This window comes from Sceloporus undulatus, chromosome 6, assembly GCF_019175285.1.
Source record: "Sceloporus undulatus isolate JIND9_A2432 ecotype Alabama chromosome 6, SceUnd_v1.1, whole genome shotgun sequence".
In the NCBI taxonomy this organism is placed as follows: Eukaryota; Metazoa; Chordata; class Lepidosauria; order Squamata; family Phrynosomatidae; genus Sceloporus; species Sceloporus undulatus.
The window spans coordinates 81584996-81607000 of NC_056527.1; the positions used below are offsets into that span (position 1 = coordinate 81584996).

General features: G+C 41.8%; 1 protein-coding gene across 3 annotated transcripts; it reads right to left on the bottom strand.

The window, feature by feature from the left end:
* Positions 1-275: 275 nt before the first annotated feature.
* EZH1 (enhancer of zeste 1 polycomb repressive complex 2 subunit) lies at positions 276-20746 on the bottom strand. Of its 3 annotated transcripts, none has more exons than XM_042474201.1 (20): positions 20628-20746; positions 20117-20237; positions 18616-18744; positions 15577-15696; positions 13823-13943; positions 13241-13414; positions 11245-11347; positions 10374-10537; positions 9632-9723; positions 9037-9220; positions 8165-8361; positions 7976-8067; positions 7013-7053; positions 6089-6214; positions 5762-5940; positions 5052-5147; positions 4524-4605; positions 4216-4296; positions 3360-3444; positions 276-3229 (listed from the first exon to the last, which is right to left on the bottom strand). In XM_042474201.1, exons 1-20 carry the CDS (start codon positions 20639-20641, stop codon positions 3169-3171), a joined length of 2262 nt encoding a protein of 753 aa, XP_042330135.1. In that variant the 5' UTR covers positions 20642-20746; the 3' UTR covers positions 276-3168. The 3 variants fall into 3 exon arrangements, with proteins under 3 accessions (XP_042330135.1, XP_042330136.1, XP_042330137.1); XM_042474202.1 differs by lacking the exon at positions 20628-20746 and adding an exon at positions 20585-20603; XM_042474203.1 differs by lacking the exons at positions 18616-18744; positions 20117-20237; positions 20628-20746 and adding an exon at positions 14168-14280.
* Positions 20747-22005: the final 1259 nt, after the last annotated feature.

The following is a 22005-nucleotide window of genomic DNA, read 5'->3' on the forward strand; positions in this document are numbered from 1 at the left end:
TTTCGCTCTGCTGGGATGCTTTCCAAGTCTCCAACAAGCACAAATTATGTTGCATCAAAAACCTGAAGAAAGCCTTTTGTATAAGTCATCAAATGCCAGTCTGAAACAGATAATCTTACTACTATAATGATGCTTTTCTTGTTTGAAACAGAGGCATGGGCCTTTCTCCCTTCCTGTTCTCTTGCACAGGCCTTGCATTTATCAGGTAGCAGTACACAAAATGGTCATTCTTATTCCTCAGTGCTGAAAGCAACCATAAAATGAGCCAGACCTAATTCAGCAGTCACTACAACTTTATTAAGACAAACTTTTACAAGCTGTAATATAAAGTGCACATAATTTGTCAGCAGCAAAGCACAGAGTCACAAGCAGCTCAAAGAGGGAGAGGGTAGATTACATGTTGCTTAGAGTAGCCCCTTTTTCATTTCGTAAGAGCAATTCCACAAAGTTCAGAGAGCAAGTGAGGGAAACCATACATGAGCTCTATAGTATGTGCCACACTTTGTCACTAAAAGCAATGGAAAGGGACTGCATCTCTACCCTGCTCCAACTCTAGTGCTGTGCCTCAAAAGTGTCAAGCGATACAGACTTGTATTACAATATATAATGCACTATGGATGTGAGGTCTAAAACACCCATGAGTTGCAAGAACAATGCCTCCATGAGTCAAGGTACTTTTGCAAATATAGACAGACAGAACACCCACTACTGTAGATCTGGCCCCTGACAAAATATTAGACATGCATCACTTCAGGTCACAGACTGGTTCAGCACTGACTACCCGCTGAAAGGACAAGAGTGGCTTCATCAGTTTGGCACTTCAATCAACTGGCCTAAGAATGAAAACCAGCCCACCCCAATCTGTTGCCACTTTCTGGTCAAACTCCACAGCCTCAAGGAAGACCCAGAATCTTACTCTAAGCTATGTGACCTTTCCTGAAAGAAAAGGTCAACTGCAAGTGCAACAGAATTGGGTTGCTATGACCCCTGTAGTGGAAAACTGTGTGTGGGGGGGGACAAGCCCAGTGGCATATCTGTTAAGATAGTGCTGTACTTTCTTGAGAAGGATGAATTTGTATTTTTTTTAACTTATAATATCCATATTTCAGTCCAACAGTTCCAGTCTGACGAAGCAGACTGGACTTTGGGGTTTGCATCTGGAGTGCCTTCTTTTGGCAGTCACAATAAACAAGGGTAAGTGTGTTGAGATCTCTGCTGAGACCAAGCAGAAATTCTCAATTAGTGGACTGTATTAAAGAAGCTGGACCAGAAACTGGCAATAACATGGCACCATTTTCTCATGTCCATCTTAGAAGCAGCAAAAAAACAGAAAATGAATATGCACACTAGACTGCCACTAGATTCTGTAGGTGAGCTGCTATATGGAAAGATTTCTGCTTGTTCCACCACAACTATTTAGTAGCAAAGCAAAAGTGACTGGGGGAGCTTTATTTAGTTCTTTCTGTGGCTGGCATCTTAAAAAGGATGAGGAACTCTTGGCTCCTCAACAATAGCATACTCACACCTGGAAGCCCTTTCCCCTGATCTCAGATGGCAAACAATAGGTTTCAGTTGCAGGGTAGTGAAGGCACACTAAACATGCTCAGAGTCACTGTTAAATATTGCTTCCTATGTTCCAGAGATGCATGCTTGGACAGGGGAAGGGAGTCAGTCAGTTAACAAAGTGATTTGTAGGGGGGAAAATAGCTAAAAGTTTCACACTCGGACAACTATGGCCAACTATCTTGATTGGGAGTGATTTGAAAACCTTAACTAAGCCAAATGGTGTTCTTTGTGTAATTAAGATGCCCCAGCTAAACTTTCTATGAAGCTGTGCATACTACTTCCACCAAAAGTAATAAAATAAAACATGACTTCTATTTTTATTCTCTTATTCTCAAACACTAACAAAAGCAGATGCTCTATCCCAGAGAGGGAGGAAGGGAGAGAGACTATCTTGGTTTGACACAAAGATCCAGTCTACAGCTGACACCTGTAAATACCTTCAAAAGTGCAATGAGTCAGGTCTTATCATTAGTTTGTGGTTAAGCAACTAATGTAGGATTTTATAAGGTATTCAGTTTCCAGATGCTACAGTAAACCACACTCTGAACTGGAGATGGAGTCAGCTTTCCACTCCCTACAACTCAGAAGGAGTCCAGCTCCCTGCTGCTGGCCTAGCTGGAGTGAATTATTCTAAAGTGCATAATAATAGCTTATTTTTTATATGGCTGGGTGGGAAAAATCTTGGTTTTAAGGGGGGAGAACTTAGCAAATTATAATCTTCATCTATCTAGAAAATATCCATTCATCCATCTCCCCTCAGTATGGCCAATTCAGAAATATCCAGGAATTTTTTTAATGAAAAAAATAATCTTAAATAACAACCAAAACCCCAAATCCCACAGGAATCAGGCAGAGAGAAGACAAATAGCCTCCCTGTTGAAGAGGGAATGGGAGTGTTATCAATATTACTATGACCAGATAAAAGGGATTCTGCAACTCTCAACCAGCAAGAAAAAGAAATTTCTCACAACAGCAATTCTTCAGCAATTTGTCCATCTCCCAAACCATACCATATATTGATGAGGTGAATCAACAAGATCCAATAGGACAAGAAGGGTAGCAACTTTGGACCCCACCTCGCAGGTTCCTTGAACCTCTACTGCCCACTTTCACTCCTTTTGCTCATCACAAGTAGTCCCATACGAACTCTATTCCTGCTCATTCCCTCTACCTCAGTCTACAAATTCACTACCCCACAGAACCTATGCATAGCACTTTATGATCTATCCTCCCCTGCTGGAGGGGTTATCTTCTGTTGAGGTTCTACCTGCTCTTGCGTGGAGACCTCTCCAGCTCAAACCAATCCCAGAGCCTTCCCCACAAAGCTGATTATTCATAGGCCTTGGAACGAGAATCTTGCAAACACTGGAGAAGTGGGCCTCTCCATTTTCTTCTCTGAAGAGAGGTTGGTCCCCACAAAGCTATTATTCACAGGCCTTGGAACAAGAATCTTACAAACACTGGAGAAGTGGGCCTCTCCATTTTCTTCTCTGAAGAGGGGTCCAGGTGGAACAAAGCTCTCACGACACACACAGCAATGAGGAAAGCAGCATGGATAGGGTATGGTGATGCTGGCTCGGAGCACTGTGACATGGCGATGAGTCAGACTATGTCGGTCTCTCTTTCTATGCCAACATATTTGAGTGCATCTGCCTGGCTATACCTGGGGGAAAAGGGAAATAGCTATGAACAAGCATGGTTCTTCTGTGAAGCCTTTAGAACAGCATCTCAGAACCTTATGACGCCCAATACTGGGAGTTGGCATTTTCCCCTTCTTTCTCACACACACTCACCTGTAATCAAAAAAGAGCTCTTCACCAGCTTGGATAGCTCTCTTGGCAAAAATCCCAATACGGTGGTCTCCATTCACCATCACCACTGTTTTGAAAGCAAGAGAAGTGAAATCAGCTGCCCAATCTCATCATTGATGTGATTAACTGCCCCACCATAACCCAAGTCCTCACAGCCACCCACCTATCAACCAAAAAAGTGGTCCTAGGTTCAAAACATTTCCAGGTTACAGAAAGAAGAATTTTCAAGAGGACTCCAGGTATCTCCACAGCTGAGATTTGTTTTTATACAAAATGATAAACCAGTAGAGAACTGGGGCCTGGTTAATCCAATGGATATTTCCCTACTTCTTATTTACAACATACTGGAAACCTGCATACATTAACAAAAAGGCAGGATTCTTGTAGATTCCAGCTCAAGCTGCTGGATTTATCAAGTTCTCACTGGGCATTCTGTAGGTGACTACATTCCATCCCCAGCAGTGGCTATGAAAATACGAGAAACTAGATTATGGATTATAGTTACAAAATATGGAGCCTTCATCCCATCTAGGTTCTCATCCCTCCCCCGAACCTCCAGCCTCAAGATGCTAAACCATAGTTTTTGTATTCCTGGAATCCCCCAAATCCTATTCTATGACAGTCCAGCCATGAGAATAGTTGTGATGAAGATATCTGACCTTTAAATTAAAAACCAAATATGACATCATGGTCCATGTGGCCTAGGTTTGAAACAGGAGGATTGACATGATCCTATTATTTAAATTTATATTGGTTTTCACTTTAGAGGCTTATTTCAGGATGGAGGGGAAATACACAAGGAGGGAAGATACCTAAAACTAGCAATTTATGGTCTTACCTTTAGCGTAACAGTTGGGATTGACAGAGTGGTTTGCGAAACGGATTTTATTGCCTTTGCGAGTAGCGTCAACAACGAAATCTGTCCAGACAGGAAGAGAAGCTGAACTAAAACTAATAATAGTAAATCCTGCTGCAAAAGCTGATTTACTTTAGCTAAATACTCCCCAAAGCAGAGGTGGGAGTTTTGGATCCCACCCTCCAGATGTTATCCTACAAGTTGCTTCCTCTCCTACTCTCCTTTTCATTACTCAAGGTTGTAACAGAGCTGATTCTGGAGCTCTGTCTTGCCCCAATGTAGTAATTTACCATTATTGAGGTTGAAGAGGAAGCTGGACATATACTTGTCATAGACCTTCCCACGTCGGTCGGCCTCATCTTGAGAGATGAGCTGGACAAAGGAAGGAAACAGATGAAAAATGAGTGATCAAAGAAGTGAACCAAGCAAATAAAGGACTTAATTGGGGCAGTGAAAGGGCTTAAGTACCCATAGACAACCAAGACCAGCACATCTCCTCAATGGAATAGCGCTTGGAGCCTCATTCTGCAAGAGAATTGGCGCTCAAGGCTGGAGCAGGTCAAAAAAGTAATTTGACATACATCCAGGACTCAGAACTATGGTTCACAGATTTTTTGTGGTTGAGAGGGACAAGACAGAGAAATTTTCATTTTGGATCTACTCAGAAAAGGTAAGCTTGTGTCCCTTTTTCTTACCTCAACAAAATATACGTACTACCTGGCAACTCCCAGTGGCAATACCCACAACTGAAACATGGTGGGGGGGAAGCTGTAGAGGAAGTTGTAACTTGCGGAGTACACACTGCCTCCCTAACTCACCTCACCACAGTACTCAGAGATAAATTCATTCTTCTGCACAGCCTCCTTGATGAAGGTTCCCCAACCTGCAACATCTGATGGGGCCAACAAGAGGTGCTAAGAAGAGAAGAGAAGGAAGGTGCTTCAGCCTATACTGCAGAGCACTTAGGAAAGAAGTAAAATATCACACACACACACACACACACACCGAGACTCACAGGGATTGAAGGAAACAGCTTACTTCACATCTCCTCACTAACAAGATATAATTGAATTACAGCACTTCAGCTAAATGTCTACCATCCATTTTTTATTATTAAGATGACACTATAGCATACCTTCTTGTCCCACTTGTACAGTCAACCCTCTATATTTACAGGGGTTCCATTCCAGACCCCCTGCAGATACCAAAAGTAGTGGAACCGGAAGTGCCATTACTATCAATGCACATGTGATGTGCACATGACTGCCTTAGTGCCATCCCATTCATGTGCCACCATTGTCAATAATGGGCAGGGCCACCCAAGGATGCTCTAATCCACGGATGGCTAGCCCACTGATGTTCATGTAACTTTTATGTTTCCTTTACGTTGGAGTGTAATGCTTCCTGTATACATGTGCATTTGGGACTCAACAATTTACATCTCCTCACCATCCTATAGCCTTCAAACTCTACCAGCCTCCCTATCCACTCACTGTGTGACACTGCTGGCCCCATTTCTTGCACATACCTTCTTGAGGCCTCGTTGGATGCTGCAATTTTTGCATGAGACCACTTTGGAATCCCAGTGTTCTGAGGCTCCACATGTCAGGCAGAGATCTGGGTCACATTCACGCACAGCCAGGTAGCATGGACATTGCTTGGTGTTGCACTGAGTTTTACACCGACAGCCAGGAAATCGGTTTTGGCCTTGCAGGAGAAACAGAGACACTTTTTAAAAAGGGCTGCCTGTAACATGGGTGAAAAAATGGAACCCACATAAAGAAGAAGTGCCCAATCTTACTATAAAGCCATAGGACAAAATTTGTAAAATCTGGCCTACTGCCTTGTTCCTTACAGTCAGGATTGCACTGGCAGAACTTCTCACAGAAATTCTGGGTCATGATGCAAGGACAGGAGCTGTCACAAGGGTGGTCTGGGTGGTCACAGGGCTGGTAGTTGTACACTTGAGTGGATGAATTGTCTGCCAAAAGAGGATTGTGAAAAGGCTGTGAGCCAAGTTATCATGAAAATTCAGTACAGGCTGAGTCTCCTTTATCCAAGATGCTTGTTTAGGATTTGGTTTTTTTAAATTTTGGAATATTTTTATATACATAATGAGATTATCTTGGCGATGGGAGCCAAGTCTAAACATGAAATTCATTTATGTTTCATATAAACCTATACACATAATTTGAAGGTAATTTTATACATAATATTTTAAATAATTTTGTGTATGAAACAAAGTTTGTGTACACTGAACCATTAGAAAGCAAAGGTATCACTGTCTTAGCCACCCATGAACAGTTTTGGATTTTGGAGTAGTTCAGATTTCAGAATTCTAGATAAAGGAGACTTAGTCTGCATAAAGTGCAGGCTCAAACATCAGCAGATGTCAAAATGACTTGCAAACACAGGGCCTTGCCAAACTTCAGCCAGAGCTGGAATGTGGCAGAAAAACAATGTCAACTTGGATTACTGGAGTGACTTTCAAAATACCAGATGTTGGCATTTGTGGCTTTCCTCTTTTAGGGTTTTGATTTCTAGTACTTAGCATTATGAAAGAATACTTGGTTGGAGTTCAACAGTACTAGGTTACATCTTGGGAGAAACAATGTACTGCCAGCTGCTTGGAACTCCCCACCAGTTTCTCAATAAGGTTTAGACTAATGTGGCTAATAGCTGGGTTTGGCTAAACTCCCAGAGACACTCCATTCCTACTCTCCAGAAGGAGATGGACAAAAGGCGAGTCTGGGCATTGTGCTGGGGGAACATACTTTACCTTTTTTAAGCTGTATCTTCCTACAGTGAGCAGCCCAGAGCCTTTATTGGGGAGGAGAGAAAAAAAGAGAGAAAATAATGCCTATTTTAATCTAGGATTAATCCCAACAGCATTCTTAATCCCTGTGATTAAGAGTCTCACTTCTTAGCCTCTTTGTCAGATCTTTCTAACAGCAAAAGAGAAACTGGGAGAAGGGGAACAGCACGGTCAGAAGGATTAGTTTATTCTCATTCAACAACATTCAGAGACAAAGGTGGGGAGCCACTACATGTCAGACTGTGATCCTCTACCTTAAACTGTGTGGAAGGGCAGAGTAAAAGGGAGCAAGCTTGTTTTCTGCTGCTCCAGAGACTAGGACCCGGAACAATGGATGCAAGCTCCAGGAAAAGAGATTCCACCTCAACATTAGGAAGAACTTCCTGACAGTAAGGGCTGTTCGACAGTGGAACACACTCCCTCGGGGTGTAGCGGAGTCTCCTTCTTTGGAGGTCTTTAAACAGAGGCTGGATGGCCATCTGTCAGGGATGCTTTGAGTGTGATTTCCTGTATGGCAGGGGTTGGACTGGATGGCCCTTGTGGTCTCTTCCAACTCTACGATTCTATGATTTTTTCTGGGCAGTCATGACCTACCCCCTCACCCCCTACCTTGAATCATAATCTTCATCAAGAACAATCAAGTTCTATATCCTAGTGAGGAGAGAGGAATATGTGGCCTTCCAGATGATGGTATACTCCAAAATTCATCAACCCCAGCCAGCACAGCCAATTGTCACGGATTATGGGAGTTGCAGTCCATTGTCTGCAATGTGAATTGTGAATTTTCAAAGATTCCCCACCCTATGCTATAGTACAAATATATTACTTGTATTATTATTATTATTATTATTATTATTATTATTATTATTATTACATTTATGAGAACTCCTCACGTCTCCCACTGATTAAGTGTCCCTGGCCACATACCTGTGCTTCCTCTTCTTTTTTTGAGAGGGATTCAAGAGCTCGTTAGCTGGCAGCTTTGTTATCAAGGCCTCCTTAACTGCAAACTGGAAGACCTGCCAGAAGAGACATGCAGCTCAGGCAAACTGACATTACATTGAGGGAATGCCCACCACTGGTAAGTTGGTCCTTCCAGGCACCAGGAGGACATACCTGCTTGCATGTCTTGGTTCCCAAAAGCCGAGCAATTGAGCAGAAGTTGTTGAAGTAAGTCCCATGGAAGACACGGAAAAGGGACTCTTCAGCCCCTGTCCACTCAACAGGCTCCACCGGCATATCAGACATAAAGGGCTGTGAAGAGGCAGGGCTCAATTTTGGCTTGGTTGGAGTCTGACAACGTGAGTTTGCCTCTAGCATAACAAGAGAACAAATTCAAATATTGGGAAAGCATGCCCCTAAAAACTGAGACCTCCTACAGTTATGACCTGGGGCAGAAATTAAATCGTGTATCTGCCAAGTTACACTATCTACATCCAAAATTTTTATTCCTTGTTCTAAAAGTGTGTGGTTTGGCTATGATAAAAGAAAAGCACTGTGCACATGATGAAGATCGTTAACTTCAGACTTGAGCCAGGGCACTGAAGACAGATTTTTTTGACTATCCTCTGGCACACTGAAGGAGCATGTTGAAAAAGCAGACTTAGGGGCTCTTTTTTAGCTGGATCAGGGCTGCGGCAACCTCACGCTGAAGCCCCAATCCGGCCTTTCCAGGGCGCAAAAAGTGCTGTGTTGTATGGATGCAGCGCCAGAGGAGTGTCATGATGCTGTGTGCCGTGTAGAGCAGCGCATGGCATCATGGCACCCTGTGGGCACAGCCGGGGTGAATGTCATGTGGACACAATGCCCTGGCCTAATTCCACCCCCAGGCTGGCCTTTTAGGCCGGTCTGTACAGGGCCTTAGATTCTCTATAGATCCCCTAAGTCATTTACTAAATAGAAGCTAACAGGCATCATGATTGCTACTACTTTGCTTTCCTCACTTCCCATAAGACAATGGGGCAACCTGTCAATGGAATCTTACATACCAGAAGAACTGGAGGCCCAGTCATTGCCTGTATCTCTGTCGCTGTCACCTTCCTTTGCTTCACTGCTTGTGGAAGCTGAAGTGTTGGAAGAGGAGGGGGTATTGAGTGTGGGGTGTTTGCGTCGACGCCGTCCGGAGCACTTTGATCGTGGGTTGTGTAATATAGCAAATTCCTTGGCTCCTTCCTACAATCAAAATCCAGTTAAAAGCACATAAAAAAGTAAGAGATCTCAGACAGGCATTTAGTTGGCTACTAAGCTAGTCAAAAACAAAACATGGAGGGACAAGAGCAAGCATCTTTAGCTCACTGAGATTGAAAATGAACTCCACAACTTTCTGTTTCATAGAATTAAAATATCACCTTTCTACAAATTTAAACCACTTGTCTTTCCAAAATAGGACACCATACCAAATCTGCTAGTCTTAAAGATGCTGAGGGACTTCTTTTTGTTCCTTGTTTTTTCTCTTACAATCTTAATGGGGGAATCCATCCCTCTGAAATACTTCTAAATATTCTGAACATGATGGCTCCAACCCCAAACATCCTTTAATGCTCCCCCCTTCACCCCAGGCTACATATCTCTTTGCTAACTTACCAACCACAAAAAGCAGTCTGGCCCACAAGGTTCCATTTCAATCTTAGTCTCTCTGTTTTTCCGCTTGTAAACATTGGGGGTAGCATGAAATGCTAAAAGAGAGGAACCCATTTTCTTCAGTTAAAGCAAGATACTGTCAAAATAGCTTAAGGTTCTGTTCTTCAATATCAGCCCTCCCATCCTGCCAACAACACCCCTAAAACCATCATTGCAGTAAAAAGTATTGCTGCTATTGCCACCTGGTGAAAACTTGGTAACTACACCCAGATTTAAACAATCTCCAGTCTAGCACAACACTAACATGATAGGGGAGACTTTAAGAAAGGCTATGAATCCTTTCAAAGAACTCAAGAAACTGCTTGTGTACTTCCTGCATTCCTAATTGGTTTTGCAACATTTTATTATTCATAAAACAAACTGAGGCTGTCTGTTATATGTAATCATTAGTAGTGAAAACCAACAAAAACTGTAACCGAACATCAGTTACTATGGCAGGTGAGGTGAGAGGACAGACAGGAAACAGGAGGAAAATTCCAGGATAGGTCTTTTCTCAGTTCCTAAATTGGAGGGCATGCATTTAGAGGAATGGGGTTCTGCTAGACAACAGCCACCCGATAAGACAATTTTTGCTAAGGTCTTTGAGGAACGTTTCCCATGCATAGAAAACACTTAGGGCACCCCAATACTTGTTGTAGTCATGCCCAACATTCCCTTGCAAGCTAGGATCCTGTCAGGAACTTACGATGTAGGAAACAGTCATATTTGAAGCAACGCCTACAAAAGAGGGTGTGGAAGGAGTGCAGGGCCTGCTCACGTTGAACAGATTTGGCAAATGGTCCATCAATGTTTGGTGTACATTCGGGAGGGAGCACACTTGGGTCAGATTCTTTTGTTAGTTCTCTGTATCTGAGGGGAGGGAAGAGAAAAATCACATGGGGCTTCTATGGTAACACAAATCACTGGGAAGAATGTCCAGATCTAGGCTGATGAACAGCTTTTATCTTATATCTATCTTTGACTTAAAAGCCACCACTGTGTGTGCTTGCATGTATGTATATGTGTGTTTCTGTGTGTATGTATGTATTTTAAAAACAAAAAGGATGTGTTTCCTGGGCTGCAGGTTAGAAGCAAGGGTATGTTATGTTTCACTGAAGTGAAAAAGAACAATTTTCATTGGACATCTAGGCATCTGCACAGACCTAACCACAAGGACAGACGGTGAAATCATAAAATCAAAATTAGCAGAGTCCAAGAGGCATGTATTCCAACTTTCTGCTATGAACCACAACTACTAGGTGTGCAACATGCAGAAAACAGATGCAGGGCATGATATTGTTTACAGAGCACACTGCCGAAGATGAAGCAACCAAAGAAGCCAAGGCTCAGATGCACCACTACAATGCAACACACACCCAGATAATTTCCCTATAGAAATTAGGAGGAAACTTGTGTGAAAACTGTACCTATTATGGGAAGCAATGTCATAAGCCCACACATTGTTAAACCATACAATTAACACATTCTGGCTGCAGATCTTGGGAATTTATATCTCAGATTCTGTGCCTGACACTAGAAAGTAAAAAGATAGTTGGTTTGTGCTAGATAATCCTCACCTCTCTTTCATATCCTCTGGAAAGCCATTCTCAGGGAACATGGATGACAGAGCAGTAAAGATCATGTCATTTGGAAAGTGCTTCTTTGAACATTTCTTGTTGCCTGTATTAAATAAGGAAGAAAGACTAGTGGAAATGTCTGAATTCTAATACTTAATGTTCTTCCCAGAATTAGTGGGATTGGTTTACAGTATTGGTTCCCAAACTGTGTGCTCTGGCATTCCAGGACAGCCCAGCAAGCTCACAGAGATATTGTCAAGATATTTTATATTTCACTTGCTGGAGGCAGATGAACCATGAGACAACTTTCATGGTGGTGGTTTAGTTGCAGTTGCCACTTCAGCAACAACAGCAGCTCCTGCTTTCAGGCCCCTGGTGGCACAAGGACATTGCATGTTAGCTAAGGGAAGTGTGCTAAGGGCCTGTGCTCATGGGAAGTGGGAGTAATGGTTGTGAAAAGGGGCAGTGGTTAAACTGCCCCATTTTAAAAAAAATACAGTGGTGCCTCGGGTTACGAAATTAATTCGTAACGCGGCCGCTTTCGTAACCCGAAAAGCCTTCGTAAGCCGAATTGCCATAGGCGCTAATGGGGAAAAGCCGCGATTCCGTGCGAAAAAGCCGAAAAAAGCACCAAAAGTTTTTTCGTAACCCGAAAAAACATTCGTAACCCGAAACAATAATTCCCTATGGGATTTTTTCGTATCCCGAAAATTTCGTAACCTGGGTATTTCGTATCCCGAGGTACCACTGTATTATTGTTACCTAGGGAAAAGGAAACCTTACATTTGGAAAAAGGGGCTTGAGAGTAGTGATGGTAAATTTCATTTTTCTAGTTCTCCTTTTCCTTCTCCATATTAGTCCATCTATGAAGAAGAGGTAGGTTTCCATTCCAAAAATGTTAAGGTTAGGATAAACATCCAGATATTAAGGTTTTCAGTGCACCCATGTGGGAAAGCTCCATGAGGTGTGAACTGCTGAAGAGGAGCTCAAGGTATTCCATCCTAATATTTCAGAGTTAACAAGGACTAGAGGGAACATCCAGATATTAGTATACTAATTTGTGAGACCACCGTGTGGTCTGGACTAGTCTGTAGAGGGATTCCACTGAAGTGATCTTAAGTTCACAACAACACAAGTTAGAACTTGTGCATAGTGAAGATAGCAATATCAGGACAATTAAAGGGGCAGCACTAATCACTAACTTCATATACTGTATAGTAAGACTGAAGTTCTCTTAAGGCTTTTAAGCTACCTCGAATCCTAGGTCTGGGAGAAAGGCAGAACATAAACCAGTAAAAATAACAATAAATACACAGATTGGACTACAATTTCCAGGTAATAATTTTCAGTACACTAAAAAGTCTGGTGCCACAACACTCTACAATTCTCAGAATTCCACAGCACTGAGCCATGGTAGTTAAAGCAGTGTCAAATCAGATTATGTCTGCAGTGCAGATGTAGCCAGTCTTCAGTTGGTATGACAAACTCTCTTTTCTTTAATCTGGTGGGAAAAGATATGATTCCCAACATCTTGAATTATACAGAACTGGAATTTATATACAGTCTCTCTGTTTGACAATAAATACCATCTGGTATAAGGTAGTACAGGATGAGTTTCCCTTATCCAAAATTTCAAAAAGCAAAATATTCCAAAACCCAAAATCCTTTTCCTGGGTGGCTGATACTTTTGCTTTCTGATGGTTCAATGTACAGTATACAAACTTTGTTTCATGCATAAAATTATTTAAAATATTGTATAAAATTACCTTCAGGCTATGTGTATAAAGTGACTGTGAACCATAAATGAATTTTGTGTTTAGATTGGGTCCCATCTCCAAGATACCTCATTGTATACAAATACACAAATACAAGTATTCCAAAATCTGAAATACTTCTAGTCCCAAGCATTTCAAGTAAGAGAGACTCAACCTATAGCAGAAAAGACTTGTGGTGCTACAAGTTACAGAGCTTCATGACAGGGAGGGAAGAGACTTACTTTCTATAGAAAGCCGCTTCCTTTTGCGTGTGATGGGCAGTTCATCTTTCCCAACTTCCAGTTTGCCTTCAACACCATCATGTCCTTCCTCTTCTTCCTCAGAGTACTGATTCAGTGCTTCTACCAACTCCAGGAACACAGCATCACTGATCAGGACAGAACTTGAGAGCATTTCTGGAAGGAAGAACTGGCTGAATGGTGATTTGGTAAGACGACCCCACTCAATGCGTCAATAGAGGAAAAATCAGCATCATTGATCAAGACAGAACCCAAAGGCAGCTCTTGAAGGAAGAACTGGCTGAATTGGTAGGATGACCTCATTTAATGGGGTAGGGAAATTGGTTTCAGCAAAATAACAGGTATGAATGTGGCGGCCTACCTTGCGTCTTGATAAGAAATACAGCTTTTATATCATGCCAAGTCACACTAAAAAATAACACTCAAATTCATACAACATCCATAAATATGACAATTCCAAAATGAAACACTAAGAATCCAAGGACTCTTTCATAACTCCCCCCCCCCCCCCCAAAAGATATATCTGTGCCTGTATCTATCACTATAGAAAAATGTGCACATTACCTTCCTCTCCGTGGACTTTGCCATCATAGTTGTTAATGAGCTCCTCGATGAAAGTTTCATCTTCCTCTTTCACCTCATCTCCCATATAAGGGATGTTGCACAGAACAGTTTCATCCTCCACCTGAAAATAGGGCAGACACAGCCTGAGAGAGGCAAATGGTTGTCCCTTGTCCACTCATCAGGGGAGCCTGCAAATGGCAAATTGTGTGGCTGCCTTAATGAGATCCCACAGGGACTTTTCTTGCTCTTACTCTCCTTAATCAACTGCCCTCCAGATATGTTGGACTACAAATCCCTTCATCCTCAACCAGGACTGCTAGTGATGGGAGCTGTAGTTTCACATACCTGAAGGACACCAAGTTGAAGAAGGTAGGCCTGGTTTAAACTGGCGCCGTGGAATAAGATTCTGTTCATCAGTAGGCGACAATTCCTCCAGTCCATTACTTTTCCCAGTTCACCTGAGGGAAAAACTAAACTAATCTTCCAGAGCTGCAGTTTAGGAATGCTTTATAGGGATAGCCATGAGGCATCTTCATTCTCTAATACATCAGTAGTGTATTTCTCTTTCAAGTGCAACTAACATATAAGATTTGTATCAGTGGTTGCCTTTAAATACTAGTTTCCCAAAATGTAAGCTTGCATGTCAGCTGCACTCATTCCTAGAGATGTTGAATCTGGCCATGGTGATACACACCTTAGTTACATCCTGCTTGGGTTATGTAATGCACTTTCCATGGGAATATCTTTGAAGAGTATTCAGAAACTTCAACTTGTCTAAAGAGCTGCAGCAAGACTGTTAACTGGGGCAGGCTATAAGGAGTACATAACACCATTGCTGTAATTTTCTGGGCAAAATTCAATGTCTTGGTTATGACCGTTAAAGTTATCTGAAGAACAGTATTCTCTCACAGGAGCCTGCCTGTGTTTTAAAGGCCTTCTCTTTATCCCACCACTCTTGGTGGCAGTACAAGAGAGGACCTTCTCAGTAGCTGCTCCCACTGAAACTCCCTTCCGTGAGAGGTTAGACTGGGATGTTCCTTACTATCTTTCTGCAGGCAGCTTAAGACTTTTCTTATTTTGACAAGGATTTGAATGCTGCTCAAGGGGACTGAGCCTTGCAGACTTATGCTGTACTGTATCTGCATTTTGTATATTTGTCCTTTTTTCTTTATGTTTTTAACTGATTTTAATTTTGTGAGCATTTTAACGATATTTTTAACTTTTGTATTTGGTTTTGGGTTTTTTTAGATTTCTAACTGTTGTAAGCCATTTTGAGTCCCAAATAAGGACATAGGTAACATAACAATGACGACAACAACAACAGTGCTATGTGGTTGCCACTGTGAGAAAGCAGGATACTTGACTAGGAGATACCAGGACTCATGGTGCCATCCCATGGATCTTCCTCTTTCCTACTCGCCCACCCCCAATGCGCGGCAGCAATTGGCTTTGACAGCTATGTTTGGGATTGACAGACAAACACACACTAGCCAACCAGCTACACTGGGAAGCAGTCCCGTTACCACAGCATAATCAGACACATCTACTGGGAGAGGGGCAGATACTATCTATTTCAGATTCATAAGCAGAAGTAGCAAATAAGGAATAAGAATCAAAATAATTTTTTTAAAAAGGCTGAGTAATATGCAAGCAAACCCCTCTGCACCAGCCCCAACTACACACAAACCCCTGAGATCCTGGTTCAGAGGAGGAATTAATATTCAAGATGTTAATTGCGGCAGCTGGTCACCTACCATGAAATTTTGCTGGAGGGGGGACCAGGAGTACATGATAGGCACCAGGGCTACGGTGTTCAGTGTCCTCATAAACAAGGTCTGTGTATTCCAATTGGGGAACGTACTCTCAACTGTGCACTGAAGGAGGGAGAAAAGTTTGTAAGAAAAGATGGATATCCACACTGGCCCTTCAAAACAGGACTGCTTTTGTTAAACATGATGATCCCTTCCATTACACTTTCCAAATGGGAGCATAACTTTTGTAGGCACAGTTGGTGAGGACTCAGGAGAGAGCCTTCTCTATGGGTGCTTCCCAATTGTGGAACTCCCTTCCATAGGAGAACAAGTCAGGCCCTTCCCTAACCTCTTTTCAACAGCAGCTGAAGACATTGTTATTTAGGCAAGCATTTGAAGTGTGAATTTTACTTATGTAGCATGTGTAACTGGTGTGCTGTTTTTAATATTTTGTTTTTAATTTTTTATTGAAATGGTTTTAACTATGCTGTGTTTTTCAAATGTTATGTTTTAATATTAATATAATTTTAATTCTTAACTTTTGTAATGTTTTAGTTGTATAGTCAGCCCTCAGTATCCGCAGGGGATCTGTTCTAGACTCCTTGTGGATACCAAAATCCACGGATGTTCAAATTCCATTGTGCTTAATGGTGGTGCGTGCATATGGCCGCACTGCCATTAGGGACAACAGAACTTCAATGGTGGCAGTGTGCACATGGTCACACTGCCATTAGGGGCAGCCCACGTTGTTCCCAGTGGCAGCACAGCTGTGTTAGGGACAATGGGACTTAATGGCAGTGCATCCATGTGCACGCACTGCCCCAGGACAACTGGGCAGTCCTTATCTGCAGCGTGGCCACATGCATGCACCACCATTGGGGACAATGTGGGCTTGCCATCCAGAGATGCTTGAATGTGCTGATGGCAAGTCAGATATCGAGAGCCAACTGTATCCTTTTAAAATTATTGTAAGCTGCCTTGAATCCCATTTTGGGAGACAGGAAGGATATAAATCCAATAAACAAACAAACATGATGCGTGTTAGTTGTCATGGACAGGGGCCACTTCCTCAGGGAGGCTTCAAGAACTGCCACGTTGTTGGAAAAAGCATTTGCTAAATGATATTACATCAAAATTACATCAGCTCCTCAAATACATTGCTTCTACAGTTACACTGAAAGCGCTGGTTCTTACCTCTCAATCCCTGAGCAGTTGGGATTAATATATCAGACCAATCATCACAAATCCAAACCTACCAACATGCTATAGTTACTGTGAGGAGTCCTGCTCCAAGACCCCGTGAAATATGCAGGATGGGGGCTTTCTCATTAGTGATATGCAGATTTTAGAATTCTCTGAGCATGAGATCCACTTGCTTTACTTCTACAGAGGATTCAAGTCACTGACCTTCAAACTCTGACACCTAATCAAAGTGGTGTAAGGGCTGGTTGTAATAAATAGCCAATACTATTCACCCTTAATATGGTCAGAGCTGCTAATGTGTATTACCTGAAAGATTTCAGGTCTGAATACTGCCATAGACTATGATCCTATCCTAATCCATGAGCTTGGTGGTACTCCTTTCAAGTCTCTAGTGTAGAAGTGAACTACTCTTGGCAGGCCAGGAGTTGCCATGTTCACCTCCAGCATCTGCAGTGATTTGCATCAGTTTTAAAAATAACCCAAATTAACAAAATTACAAAAAACAAATAAAAACATTAGTGTCCAGACATACTTCTAGTATTTTTTTAAGTCAAGGCGAGTAGCTGTGACCTCTTAAATGCAAAAACTGCCCCTCTTGGAAAAGACAATTTTGTGTGTCCCCCTTCTCATATATATATTTTTGTATCAGGCCATCAGTGGGCTTGGGAGTCCTCAAAATGACCCTGCAGTCTGTATACAGTCCATAGACTTTCCCTCACTCTGTTTTAATGAATACAGAGGGACTAAAGAAAACAAGAGGAAATAGAAATTTATACACACAATGGGACTACTATGGAGAGACAAAGTTGCAAAAGATGAAAGTTCTGGTTGTGTACAGGGAAGTCCTTCTGTTAATTTATGCTATTGCTGCTTGCCAATCTACTATAAACCTAAAAGCTGCTCCTGACAATTTTTTAAAAAACAAAAAAATATTCATTGTGTTTTAAAGATGATCTGTTATCTATATCATCAGTTCATGATAGGAGTGGGCTTTTGTATGTCACCTCAAGTTTCAATTGTGTGTGTGGGGGGGAATGAGATGTAAATAAATATATAAATATGTAAAGCCACATCTGATTTTTTTTCTTCATTTGTAGGGGCTAGTAACTGAAATAAATATAGGCTAAGAATCTCTCTGGGCCAATATTTTGTGTATCTGAGACAAAATACACGAATAGAGGCTACATATGCACTGAAGAAATAATCCAGGTTTACACCACTTTACATGTCAGGATTCAATGCTATGGAATTCTGGGGACTGTAGTTTTGTGAGAAAGCTATGGTGCCACAACAAACTACACATCCCATAATTCCTTAGCACTGAGCCACGGCAGTTAAAGTGGTATCAAACTGGATTATTTCTGCAGTGCAGATGCACTCCAAGTTTCAACAGCCCTTTTTTCAACCTACTGTGAAAAGAGTATACACTACATCCCACCAAGGGGGCATATATTCGAGTCCACTAGAGTGTTAAGGTCATCCGGAAAGGCCTCTGTCTCAGGCTCAATTGGTGCCTGCTCCTAGGATCTGGAACTCCCACCCTAGAAAGGCTCTTCTTTTTGGCACATGCTCTTCTTTTTGGCACAGGTAAAAACATTTTTCTGCCATCAGGCTTTTTAAACTGATGACGGTCGGGCTTTCAAATGCTGTGCAAGTTAGATGTCAAGGTTTGCATATTGTTTTTAATACATTTTTATATTTTTAATGTATAAATATTTTAACTTAAACTGTTAATTTTTTAAACTTTGCATTTATTTTTTTTAATGCTATTGTATTGTTTTTAACTGGTTAGCTGCCTTGAGTCCTTATATAGATCAATAGGTTTCCCTCTTCACGTACCTGTTTAAGAAAAGGATGTCCACCAACTAGCTTCATTGACTGAATAGGTTGAACTCTAAGCTTCTTCCAATCATCATTAAGAATGTTTATCTTTTCTTGAACCTTTGCGTAGTTAGATATAAACAAAGCCTATGGTTGGGGGGGGGGGGGAAGAAAAAAATATTTGGACCATCATTCTCACAATTCTAAGATGTTTAAGAGCTTCTTTTCATCTCGAAGTATGTTTAAAGAACTCAGCAAACAGAAGTTGTCCCTGAGTCTGAGAAAGGAGTATTAATAATCTTCTGCATATACACAGGCAGATTTTCAAAGATGCAGTTTACAGTATTTTTGTGCTAGTTCATCTTAAGATTCATCCCACCTATATCAAAATAATCTATAATACCAAGTGCTTGCCTCTACATCAGAAGTTATCTAACATGCTCGGCTAGGCACCCCTATTAGGAAATCAGTTTGGTTTTTATCTCAGATGGGAATGTTACATTCTGTTTTTCAAGTCACCTTCCCTGCAGCTCTGTTTTGATTGTGCAATGCCTAAGTCTATCTCTGAAGATTGAACTAGGAGTCTACTAACATACCAAATGCTAAGAATTTATGGCATAAACAAGTGTGAACTAAAGCCACCTGGATCCCAAAAGCATGTGCCATAATAAATCAGTCTTTAAGAAGCCAAAAGATTTTTGTTGTTATTTTTGCTGGTTCTCTGGCCAAGACTGTTTGCACCAGTGAGGTGGTTCCCTGAGGCAGCAGGTGATGGATGGTGTGGATGAAGCACAAGGAGCCACCTGGCTATTCCCCTCCAGATAGATGTATTCATTCTGACCTGTGTCCCCTAAGCTACCTTGTTGCCTTCAGATGAGGTTGACATTTCTATTCCATCCCTAGTACTGAAGTAAGAGTCAACCACCAGTGCAATAGGCTTCTGTAGGATAATGGGCAGGTCTTTATCTTGTCCTTTGTTTCAGGATGGAAATTGTCTAGGGCTGGTTTTATTCTACCAGATGTATCTCAACTGTTATTTGAATCACTGAGAACTAGGCATGAGAGTAGGGGAGGGATAGATAAATTGCTCTTCCAAAGTTTATTAAGCTTCTTGTCCTCCAGGAGGAAAAGAAAGCTAACTGTAAGGTAGAAATTTCAGTCACTGGGGAGGGGAAGCAGATGGCAGGAAGGAGTGGCCAGAGATCTCTCCTGTCCAGAGTGCCATGGGACTGCAGCAACCACACGCCACGGTCCTGATGCCAGCCTCTGCCGTGGTCCCAAATGAACCGTGCTAATGAGTGGAAAAGATCAGCTCCTTTTTGGGGGCAGGTTTGGGTTATCTTAGGCGGCCCAGGAACATCCCTGGCATAGCTTCCACACAGGCTGGGGGCATGCATCATCTAAACACCACGCCTCCAAGTTGTGTGAAAGCCAGCTTTTTAAACCCATCTGTTTGGGGCTTACCTGCCTGCCCATCCCTTACAGACAGTATTTCTACCCATGGTCAACTATATTTTACCTTGGCTCCCATGTTTGCCTGAAGTCTCTTGAGCTGCCTAAGGCGCATGTATTCTGACTTGACTTTCCTTTTCCAGTAATGGATACATTTTGATGTTGGTGGGGCTGGAATCTCTACTTTCCTGGAGAGAAAGAAGATGAAGAAGAACTGTCTGAACCATGGAGGTTAATCAGGTTGTGTGAACTTAGCTTAAAAAAATAACCAGGCCTACCCCTGAAGAAAAAACTACATTTTGTGACCAGTATCAGTTTTGAATGTTAGCCTACTTGCTTGTCTTGCTAATCACAGGTAAAGGGGAGGGAAACATCCTCAAAGCCCTAAGCACTACATATTTTGGTCAGTGCTTTATTTTTCATATTTTATGAGGCCTTGTTCCTACTTTCAGTCCTCTTACCTAATTATTTTTTTAATTTTAACCCCCTCTCCCCAAATTTTGCATTCTCATGATGTGACATACAGTATTCATACCAGCTTGTATTATTACAGTGAAGCTGAGAAAGGTTTATCTTACATTGGATGAGTCATTAATCCACGACCAGAATCATCAACGTCACTGAAACAGAAAAAAACCCAACATACTTGAAGTAAATGGGGATTCTAGGGTGCAATCAGAATTAGGTTTTACCTTTATAGTTTGCGCATGTAATGGATGCATGTGATTAATGACTAATTTAAGGTGATGATGTCATTATTCATTTCTCTACAGTAGAATAAATCAAGGAGGCAATAACTCCAATGGACAAGAATACCATAGGAAGACACTATGGCCTCCCAAAGGCAAAATGTTATATATCTAATCATGATTTTCAGAGCAAGAAGCGTCAAGAAGGATCTCTATTTCTTCTTTTCTGGAAGAACTATGAACATATAAGATATTCTTTTAATCTTCTCTTACTCAGCAAGACAGGCGCAATCTGTAAAGCCCAAACAAGTCCAATCCTCCTGCTTGAAAATACTTCTGTGTTTTAAGGTATTTTCCATGAGGACCTTTCCATGAGGTTACAAATTACAGGGTCTGTTTCAGTTAAGGTTCCAACCAAAACAGAAGGTACCTCATATCTATTGGACATCTTGCTGTAAATCCCTCTAAGTTGACCCTCTGCCTCCCAGACAAACTATGTTGTCAAACATGACCCTAATAAGAAAGTTTACACACAGAGGAACGCCATTTCTGAGTATGTTTTTGCTGCGGGTCTGAAAGCCAGGTGAGCCATTTTAAACCTGCGTAATAAATTTGTAGGACTGTCATGAGAAATGCAACAAAATTTGGCCCTACTGACTGCCTGGGAGCAACCCTGCCAAAAACATCTTTGACTCTGAAGGGCTGCACCTCACAGTCCCAAACATCACGGGCTGTTGTTGTTAGCTGCCTTTGAGTTGACCCCAAGTCATGGCAACCTGTGGATAAGACATTTCCAAGACCCCCTATCCTCCACTGCATTGCTTAGGTCCTGCAAATTCATACCCTTGATCTTCTTGAGTCTATCCATCTTAGTGTGTGGTCTTCCTCTTTTTCTACCTCCCTCCACATTTCCCAGGATTAGTGTCTTTTTAGTGATTCACGCCTTCCCATGATGTATCCCAAGTACAACAGCTCAGTCTGGTCATCCTGATATCCAGGGAGATTTCAGGCATGGTCTCTTCAAGGAGCTACTTGTCTGTCTTTTTGGCCATCCACAGTATCCTCAGCACTCTTCTCCAACACAAATAAACTGATTTTCTTCTTATCTGCTTTCTTCACTGCCCATATCTCACATCCATACATAGTGATGGGGAAAACAATGGCATGCACGATTCTAACTTTAGTGCTCAGTTGCATATACAGTATATACACTTTAGGGCCTTTTCTAATTCTTTCATGGCTGCCCTTCCCATTCCTAATCTTCCTC